General features: G+C 36.6%; 1 protein-coding gene across 2 annotated transcripts in view; it reads right to left on the bottom strand.

Moving 5' to 3' along the window:
* Positions 1 to 607: 607 nt before the first annotated feature.
* Positions 608 to 11,043, bottom strand: part of sft2d2a (SFT2 domain containing 2a) — a 42,737-nt gene continuing 32,301 nt past the window's right edge. Inside the window, exons 5-8 of one of the 2 annotated variants that reach the window (XM_072585452.1) lie at positions 10,392 to 10,427; positions 10,232 to 10,290; positions 8,774 to 8,803; positions 608 to 3,668 (exon numbers count right to left, since the gene is read on the bottom strand). In XM_072585452.1, the coding sequence (XP_072441553.1) occupies positions 3,629 to 3,668; positions 8,774 to 8,803; positions 10,232 to 10,290; positions 10,392 to 10,427 (165 nt within the window). In that variant the 3' untranslated portion in view covers positions 608 to 3,628. The remainder of the gene's footprint in view (positions 3,669 to 8,773; positions 8,804 to 10,231; positions 10,291 to 10,391; positions 10,428 to 11,043) is intronic. The other variant, XM_072585453.1, reaches the window with a different exon arrangement.

Genomic DNA, 11,043 nt, shown 5'->3' with positions numbered 1-11,043 from the left:
TCAGTGATTTCGCTATAAATTTTAGACTCTGACCCAAGTCATAAAGTCCTCATTCAGCAGGAATAGCTTCCTTCATCTACTTGATCTGTTTTCCTTAACACCTTGAAAACTTCAATCAAATTATGTTTACACCATCTAAATTCTGAGGTTTCCAACCCTAGTTTCTGTAATCTTAGGTTATAATTTACCCTGGAAGTCCAGGTATTATTTTGGCAAATCTATACCATACTCTCCAAAGCCAACAGCATCCCCAAGATCATTTCTTTGGTGTTGTTGTTCTACTTTTCCACAATGTATTCTAGTTCTCTAGACATATTAAAGCATTAGAGTAGTTTGCTCGATTCCAGTATCTGTTCATGACATTTTAAATGATATTTGTACCTAGATTCTCATGTTGCTAGCTTCTCAAAAGTTTTAAGTTAACAACTGATATGTTAATCAAGAATTGGATATTAAAACATTAAAGAAAGAGGCAATGATCAAAGTTCCAATAACAATTATGGACCTCTGGGTATTTAGTGAAACTTGAAACAACTTCTTATACCAAAATTACGGTAACTGATGATTTTGATTCCACTTAGGGAAGTAAAATGTTAAATACAATATATTGTTTTTTGGCTTCATTTTAATGAAAACAGGTTGCACTAATACAAACTTAGACATAGCATTAGTGTACGTAGATTTTGCATCTTCACAAAAAATGGTTAGTTAATGCATTTTATTTTACTTACTTTACACTAATCTATATACAACTGAAATTAATCTGCCACACCAATATCCAGAAAAATACGAATAGATTCCAAAATATGCAATAAAATTATAGAATTACACAGTCAGTCATTTACACAAGTTACACCAGAACTTTCAACATATTAATATTGAATTGTTGCCACAAAATTAAATTCTAGTTTGAAGCCAGTTGCCTCTACATGCAAATACCATTGTTATTGGAAATGGAGAAATAGCTTTAAAAAAAATCTATATAGTATCCTTCTTAATTCATCTATAACATGAATTGTCAAAAATGAAAATAATCTAATACACTTGTCTGTAATTTTTCTTGAAACTGCGCCAGTTAAAAATGTAACTGCACAATTTTAATGTAGATTTTCAAAGTTACAAAATAAATTGAACCAAAGGAGACTTCAAATATAAAAAAGTGCAAGAAGACAGCATTCCATTCATAGTCGGTACAAATACTACATGGAATAACTGCAGCAAAATGATTAACACAGACAACCCTAGATAAAGACAAAAAAGAATTCACCAAAAACTCAAATTATACGAATACTAAATTATGTAAAACATTATAACAAATGCTAGAACATGCTGACCTCATGGCTTCATAAACAAGCAACTTTTAATTTTGTTCAGTGGCTTTTGCACCTACACTTGTAAGATTTATTTACCGTTTATTATCATTAAATGGAAAGATAGAATGGCCAAGTAATAGAGGATGACAAAAGAAAAATAAAGGTGGATATTTTTCCCCTTCCAATTTTCCACATCCACTAGAAACATTTTTAAAAGGCAGAGTGCTGCAAATATTAAGTCTCTCTGGTTTTGTTATTGCTAAGGTTAGCCCTCCATCTGTGCTGTGTTCAGCTCAACAGTAATATGCACAATAATGGATTTCAATTTCCTTGAAGATTACATTTGAAAGATAGATTTTCATTTCTTTAAAGTTATGACTGAACCGTCCAATACAAAAGGTAATTAGTGTTCAAATGCTCTCAAAGTGTTTAATAGACTGGTAAAGTTTCAAGAAGCAAAGAGATAAATAATAAATATCTTCAGGACAATTAGTTTACCAGTATTTAAGACAATGTAATAAAGATTCAAATTTGGTTGTAAACAAAGCAGCCAAACAAAGAAGCACTTCATAATTCCAAAATGCACATGTGCTCTAAGGCACTCATTGCTCAAATGTAGGCACAGCAGATTGTAATAAGTACACTAAGTCAGAATACAAGACAATCTCTGATTACATACAAATGTAATAGAAAATTGGAACTATTTTAATATTCACATTACTCAATATGCAATGGATCTCAGAAAAAGGAGGGAGAAAGTAAACAAGCAAATTCAAAAAGAAATAAAAACAAAATACACAACCCCACTTTAAGCAGGCATAATGTTTGTTATGTTAAAGATGATAGTGTTAGCAATTGTATATGTGGCAAACTGTTTATGAACTGTAAGTGTTACGTAGTCATCTCTGATCTCAAAAACAGCCTCAATTTTTATCTACTTCCATTACTACTGGAAGCTACAGTTATCTCCAGAATAATCTATTAACCTGATCCCATTACATTTTACTAAAATCCAAAATGGAAAATGCGTTAAATTGTTTGGGAATTTCTTTTCACATTCTCTTCAATAAGAGTCTATAAAGTCAAAACTTCATAACCAGAAAAGAGTAGTACAAGTCAGTACTTTACATCGTGTCATTACAGATCATAAAATTATTGATTGGAATAGCTATCTATAAACATTAATTCTTTAAACAGTGAGTTCTAGGCTTGGTGGTGGGAAGGTGTTGCAATAAGCAAAGATGCAGTTTACCAAAATTACAGGTTATAGAAGTAATTAAGATTTAATACTACTCAGTAAATTAGGAATATAGTGTTGAAGAAATCTGTATTAAATAATATGGCAAAAAAATTATACATTTATGAAGCTCTGCCCCTTTCAATTAAACATAATTTGCAGGCAGCTTGTAGTAAAATACAGCAAAAACTATAAGCCTCTAGAAATCTTGTACACAACTAGGTTTACTTCAGCTTTATATTTATTAGAGACACATCATATTGACACAAAAGGCACATCTTCAAACATCTAAGGCGTAAAAATACATTAAGAAACCTGTTTCGCAGATTACATGGTCTTTTAGATATCAGTACTGTATATTGAAAACCGTTCGATTCAGACTGCAGCTGATGACTGGAAATAATTTTTGGAATTCCCCAAAATGAAGGCACTTTTATTGATCTTAAAAACTTGGAATGCAAATCATTTGTCATGATCATCAGATTTTTTCGTTGAAAATGTTAACAGGCTTAACAGTAACATCTTAAGCCATTTGATAATTTATAGTCACTTTTGTAAAAACCACAAATGTTAAACAGTAAAAGTATTAGCACTAACCACACGGTTAAGGCAATACATTTACACCATCAGGTTACTCTTTAACCAGAATTTAAGAACTAATGTTTAGCACAGTTATCAATATCCAAATAAATTTCAGTGTTTTCAATTTGGGATTTCACTTGTTAAATCACCATATTCCTGGATCAATTTGTGAAAATAAAAGTGACAGCACGATTTCTGAAAGACTGTTAGAAATTACTTGTTTGTTTTAAAAAAAATGAACTTGTATTGACCATATCTTTACCTAGAAAATGGAATGTTGCTTTTCAGGATAACAATCACCCTTTTAAAATTATGAAAAGGGTAACAAAATTTGTAAACTATCCAATTGTGGGTAAGAAGTTATGCTTCAGGAAAGAGACAGAGAGAATTAACTGCAGCATACATTAAGACACTTAGAGGATTGTGTGTAAACAGGCACAAAAAACATAAGATGCCCCACTCTTAGCATAGTGTTCCTCCTTCATTATATGTAGTTTCATGCCAAACATGTTGTAAAGCACTTTATCACTGCATCTCTGTAAAATAAAAAATATTCAAACGTCACTTCTTGTACTCAATTATTTAGAAAATCAATATTCAGCATTTTTAAAACACAGATGGTTGAATTGTTTCCCAAACACACAAAACATGATTTATGTTAAGTAATAATTGAAACCTTGACAATATCACTTATGCCAGACCTAAAACCTCAGAATTTTTTTTTAACAAGTATAGTCTGGACAAAATGTAAGAGATTATAAATTTCCATAAGAAATACTAACATATTTACCAAAATTGTTTTATACAACCAACAAGATCATCTTTGATAGTAACAGCAGTCTGAACTGTTAAAGTGGCATGGTAAGATCATTAAAAGGCTATGCATAGCAGGCAAAATTATCCTGGAAGTGTGTACTGCAGGTAATAAGACAATGAACATATTGATAAGGAGAAAGAATATGACCAGAAGGCAGCAGCAACAGCAGCAGGTATCACTTGTATGTAACTTTGATGTAAAGTGATAGCATCTGGGATACGCAGGGCTTTCATACAAACTGGACCACAATGAATTATTTTTATAGAACACCTTTTAATTGTTGAAATGATTTTGTGCAGGAAAAGGTGGCAACCAAATTGCTCCCCGAAAGGTACCATGAACAGCAGTTACATGAAAGACCAGTTAATCTATTTAGGTTGAGGAATTAAGATTGAACAGGGAATAAGAATATATCGGTAATTTGCACAAGGCATCATGGATTCTTTAACCAACACCTGAGCAAACATCAAGCTTCAACATAACCATGGCACTTTTAATCATGCTTCACAGAAATTCCAATTTAGAATTCAGAATCCACAGCCTTCTGATTTGGAGAAAACAATTACTATACCAAATGGGAAAGATGAGAAAGACTATTTTAAATGCAAAATTGATGACACAAGTAGCCTACATGAATTGGTCTTACTGTTGTGCGAATTTAAAAGTATACAAGGGCTGTACCCTGAATTAAGGGAAGCTTAGACTACTTATTCAAAGTTACAGCATGTTTTAACTTAAATGTAATGCAGTACGCATTCAGGAAGTAGTTTGTTGTTTAAAATGTAACTTAGCAGGATGAAGATTTTCATATTTTCAAATTTAGTGTTAAATTGATGACAAAAAAAAAACAGGTGCTAGAAACTGAAACTAGAAAAGGTTCAAAATAGGAAGATCAGACAGCATCGGTGTCAACAGCAGAATTAACGTATTAAGTCAGACACCTCCTTTCAGAAGCAATCTGAAAGACTAACAATCCATATTTGATCAGTTAATGACATGCACACTTTTGTTCAGAATGACTGAGCACTGAGTCATAGATGTACAGCATGGAAACAGACCCTTCGGTCCAACCTGTGCATGCTGACCAGATATCCCAACCCAATCTAATCCCACCTGCCAGCACTCGGCCCATATCCCTCCAAACCCTTCCTACTCATATACCCATCCAAATGCCTTTTAATGTTGCAATTGAATCAGCTTCCATCACTTCCTCTAGTAGCTCATTCCATATATATACCACCCTCTGTGTGAAAAGGTTGCCTCTTAGGTCTCTTATATATCTTTCCCCACTCACCCTAAACCAATGCCCTCTAGATCTGGACTTCCCGACCCCATGCCCCTCATGATTTTGTAAACCTCTATAAGGTCACCCCTCAACCTCTGACGCTCCAGGGAAAACAGCCGCAACCTGTTCATCCTCTCCCTATAGGTAAAATCCTCCAACCCTAGCAACATCCTTGTAAATCTTTTTTGAACCCTCTCAAGTTTCACAACAACCTTATGAAAGGAAGGAGACCAGAACTGCATGCAATATTTCAACAATGGCCTAACCAATGTCCTGTACAGCTGCAACATGACCTCCCAACTCCTGTACTCAATACTCGGACCAATAAAAGAAAGCATACCAAATGCCTTCTTCACTATCCTATCTACCTGCGACTCCACTTTCAAGGAGCTATGACCTGCACTCCAAGGTCTCTTTGTTCAGCAACACTCCCGAGTACCTTACCATTAAGTGTAGAAGTCCTGCTAAGATTTGCTTTCCCAAAATGCAGCACCTCGCATTTATCTGAATTAAACTCCATCTGCCACTTCTCAGCCCATTGGCCCATCTGATCATGATCCTGTTGTAATCTGAGGTAACCTTCTTCACTGTCCACTACACTTCCAATTTTGGTGTCATCTGGAAACTTACTAACTGTAGGGGCAGCACAGTGGCTCAGTGGTTCACACTGCTGCCTCACAGCACCAGGGTTCCAGATTTGATTCCAGCCTTGGGTGACTGTGTAGAGTTTGCACATTCGCCCAGTGTCTGCGTGGGTTTCCTCCGACAGTCCAAAGATGTGCAAGTCAAGTGAATTGGCCGTGCTAAATTGCCCATGGTGTTAGGTGCATTAGTCATAGGGAAATGGGTCTGCTGGGTCACTCTTCTGAAGGTCGGTGTGGATTTGTGGACTCCACCACCACCCTCTGTCTTCTACCTTTGAGCCAGTTCTGTATCCAATTGGCTAGTTCTCCCTGTATTCCATGATATCTAACCTTGCTAACAAGTCTCCCATGGCAAACCTTGTCGAATGCCATACTGAAGTCCATATAGATCACATCCACTGCTCTGCCCTCATCAATCCCCTTTGTTACTTCTTGAAAAAAAACTCAATTGCGTTTGTGAGACATGCTTTCCCACGCACAAAGCCATGTTGACTATCCCTAATCAGTCCTTACCTTTCCAAATACGTGAACATCCTGTCCCTCAGGATTCCCACCAACAACTTGCCCACCACCAACTTCAGGCTCACTGACCTTTAATTCCCTGGCTTGTCCTTACCACCCTTCTTAAACAGTGGCACCACATTAGCCAACCTCCAATCTTCCAGCACCTCACCTGTGACTATCGATGATACAAATATCTTAGCAAGAGGCCCAGCAATCACTTCTCTAGCTTGCCACAGAGTTCTAGGGTACACCTGATCAGGTCCTGGGGATTTATCCACCTTTACCCGTTTCAAGACATCCAGCACTTCCTCCTCTGTAATCTGGACATTTTGCAAGATGTCACCATCTATTTCCCTACAGTCTATATCTTCCATATCCTTTTCCACAATAAATACTGATGCAAAATATTTGTTTAGTATCTCCCCCATTTTCTGCAGCTCCACACAAAGGCTGCCTTGCTGATCTTTGAGGGGCCCTATTCTCTCCCTAGTTACCCTTTTGTCCTTAATGTATTTGTAAAAACCCTTTGGATTCTCCTTAATTCTCTTTGCCAAAGCTATCTCATGTCCCCTTTTTGCCCTCCTGATTTCCCTCTTAAGTGTACTCCAACTGCCTTTATACTCTAAGGATTCACTCGATCTATCCTGTCTATACCTGACATATGCTTCCTTCTTTTTCTTAACCCAAACCCTCAATTTCTTTAGTCATCCAGCATTCCCTATACTTACCAGCCTTTCCTTTCATCCTAACAGGAAAATACTTTCTCTGGATTCTCATTATCTCATTTCCGAAGGCTTCCCAATTTCCATCCGTCCCTTTACCTGTGAACATCTGCTCCCAATCAGCTTTTGAAAGTTCTTGCCTAATACCGTCAAAATTGGCCTTTCTCCAATTTAGAACTTCAACTTTTAGATCTGGTCTGTCCTTTTCCATCACTATTTTAAAATCTAATAGAATTATGGTCGCTGGCCCCAGAGTGCTCCCCCCACTGACACCTCCACTACCCTGTCTTATTTTCAGTGTGTAGGTCAAGCTTTGCACCTTCTCTAGTAGGTACATCCACATACTGAATCAGAAAATTTTCTTGCACATACTTAACAAATTCTTCTCCATCTGAACCCTTAACACTATGGCAGTCCCAGTCTATGTTTGGAACGTGAAAATCCCCTACCGTAACCACCCTATTATTCTTACAGATAGGTGAGATCTCCTTACAAGTTTGTTTCTCAATTGCCCTCTGACTTTTAGGGGGTCTATAATACAATTCCAATAAGGTGATCATCCCTTTCTTATTTTTCAGTTTCACCCAAATAACTTCCCTGGATGTATTTCTGGGAATATCCTCCCTCAGTACAGCTGTAATGCGATCCCTTATCAAAAACACCACTCCCCCTCCTCTCTTTCCTCCCCTTCAACCCTTCCTGTAGCATTTGTATCCTGGAACATTAAGCTGCCGATCCCTGAGCCATGTTTCTGTGATTGCTATGATATCCCAGTCCCAAGTTCCTAACCATGTCCGGAGTTCATCTGCCTTCCTTGTTAGGCCCCTTGCATTGAAATAAATGCAGTTTAGTTTATTAGTCCTACCTTGTCTCTGCCTGCCCTGACTGTTTGGCTCGCTTCTGTTCTCAACTGTACCAGTCTCAGATTGATCTCTTTCCTCACTATCACCCTGGGTACCACCCCCCACCACCCCTCAGCTCCCCCCCCCCCCCCAACTCCCCCCCACCTTACTAGTTTAAATCCTCCCGAGCAGCTCCGGCAAATTTGCCAGCCAGTATATTAGTCCCCTTCCAATTTAGGTGCAATCTGTCCTTCTTGTACAAGTCACTGCTACCCCAAAAGAGATTCCAATGATCCAAAAATATGAATCCTTCTCCCATACACCAGCTCCTCAGCCATGCATTCATCTGCTCTATCCTCCTATTCCTGCCCTCACTAGCTTGTAGTCACTGGGAGTAATCCAGATATTACTACTCTTGAGAAACCATTTTTCCCAATTCCTGCCTAACTCTCTGTAATCACTCTTCAGAATCTCAACCTTTTCCCTTCCTATGTTGTTGGTTCCAATGTGACAATGACCTCTTGCTACCTCAATAGCCCTACAACAAGTAGGGATGTTCAGAGTGGACTCCGGTGGAAAAAGTCACCACCAGAATCATTAACTCAGATTGATAACACTCATTTGAATACTTCTTTGATGTGGCGGTAAAATATAGAGTCCAAACATCAGAGCTGGGAAGAAATCAGGCTAATATGTTTTTTAAAAAAAAATCTTCAACTTTCAAATCTGTTGAAGAGTGCACCTATACATGCATTTGTGTATTTCTTGAATTTTATTTCTTGTCCTGAAGCACAGTCATCCTAGTTAATGATTATTGTACAACTCACCTCGCAAATGGAATGTATGATATACTATACCTGTAACAAAGAGAGGGAGACAAGAGTCACTGGAGTTATTGTACCAACACTACACTGAACCACTTATTCTTGGTAACTTATTTGAAACAGTTCTACTTCATCAAAAAAGGACAGCCCAGCCATGGGCTTCCCTTGCCTGGAGTATGCAAAAACAGCATTATGCATAACCGGTAAATAAACTGAACACAAAGCTGATTGAATCTGTTTAAGTTCAACCTTGTGACTTAATTTTTTTGGTCAACATTTCTATGTATAAAATAAGATAATTGGATGCCTCTGATACACAATTTTTATACTCTACAGAGCTTTTCAATAGAAAAACTAGCAACTGTAGCAAGGAATTTACATTATGCTCAGTCTTAGATTCATTAACATAAGAATGCAAGTTAATAAACTGACTGAGTTGATTCACAGTTCAAACTATCACTTTCAATAAAGGAACAGAAGAACACATTGTTTTTTTTAAGGTTATGAGCTCATGGCAAAGCAAATATTGTGTAATCCTATGAGGTTGCATCAATTTATTTGTATAGAAAATGACAAATGGGAACAGTAAACACAATCTCGTTACTGTTTTTATTTTATACAATATAATGAAACCAGGAGACTGTATCACCTTCTCAGCTGACTAATTTAGAACTAATTTTTTTATTTAATAAAACTTGAATCTAGCCCTTTGCTTGCTATGACGCTGTTTCCAGGAGCCTGTTTTTAGTTGGTGAAGGCAGCACACAGATATATCCATTACTCTTGAATATACTCAAGTTTTATTATTAGAAACACATGCAATTTTAAACTTGCAAATATTCAATGCTTATAGATAGTCTACAATTCAATGTTTTGTTAAAAAATAATCTTCTGACAGAATCCTGGAAGGTCATAGCTGTTGCTTTCACTCGAACAGTAAAATCAGGTCAATTGAGGTGTGCCCTCGAGATTTGTTGAGCCAGTTTACTCACAATGCACCCTTGTTTCCAAATTACACCAGCTCTCCCAGCAGTTTTGAGATTATTTTTAAATTCACAAATTTAACATACTCAAATGATTATATGACTTGTCCAAACTAGTGAGTAGGTTTTGAAACCAGGAGAAAATGTCACCTTCTCACAAACTAATTTTGAATCCAGCTGGTTATAAGGCCCTGTTCAGGAACTTGTTTGTACTGAGTGAAGAAGGAGAGCAGCAAATTTTCCATAACCATTACCTACACTGCTGTTGTTAGATAATTTTGCTTGAAATGCAACACATGCCATTTCGACCCAGTTTTCTTGACATTTTGCAATGAGTTGAAAAATCAAAATGAAAAATCATTTCGTTTACAGTGAATATGTAAAGCATCAAATAAGTATATTAATTATGCCATGCATGTAAATGGATAAAAAGTCTCATCTTGTTTTAAAAAAATTGAGCACACACATGCTTACTCACCAGGCCATAGCAAAGAACTGCAAGACACAAAATATTAAAGCAAGTGCTGCCTTCTTCCACTGTAATTGAAAATGAAGGTAGATTAGACAATTGCATAAAATGGGCCTGATTTCCAAACAATCTGATTATATTTACTTTAGTTAGGATAAATAAAACATACCCAAAAAGCAGAGCATAGTGTACACACGAGGCAAAGCTGCAAGATAAAAATGTCACACTGAGACAAACTCTCAACATAACTATTATAACATTCAGCATTCCGACACACATGCGCTGACTGGATCATCAAAGTAAAACTACTCTATTGACAAACACGTTATTAATCATTTTACAAATCTATATTTGTCGTTTATAGAAAAAAAAAGACAGTTTGAATAATATTTTCTCCCCACAATCTTTTCTGAATCTTGCACACTTCATTCCTTGGTAAATATCTAGGCTAAATATTCAGAACTACACTTGCTGTGCCTTCATTCCCTGGTCCCTTACAATTCATTCAAAAGTCGTCATAGAAATACTCTAAGATACAAATCAATCTAGGAATAGAGAAATTTAGGAATAGAGCAGAAAAGGAACACACTTTTTAGCTGGGGATAGTACATAGGATAAAGTTTACCAAAAGATAACAATCAGATTCACGAAGGAGGAAAGTCCCATAGCAAAAGATCACCAATGGAAATCCTACTGAACTACCATCATTTTGTAAAGTTAAAAATCTCACAACACCAGGATATAGTACAACAGGTTTATTTGGAAGCACTAGCTTTCGGAGCACTGCTCTTTCATCAGGTGGTTGTGGAGAATAAGATTGT

This window comes from Chiloscyllium punctatum, chromosome 15, assembly GCF_047496795.1.
Source record: "Chiloscyllium punctatum isolate Juve2018m chromosome 15, sChiPun1.3, whole genome shotgun sequence".
Taxonomy (NCBI): Eukaryota; Metazoa; Chordata; class Chondrichthyes; order Orectolobiformes; family Hemiscylliidae; genus Chiloscyllium; species Chiloscyllium punctatum.
The sequence above is the reverse complement of the archived record's forward strand: the minus strand, read 5'-3'. Positions and strand labels throughout refer to the sequence as shown.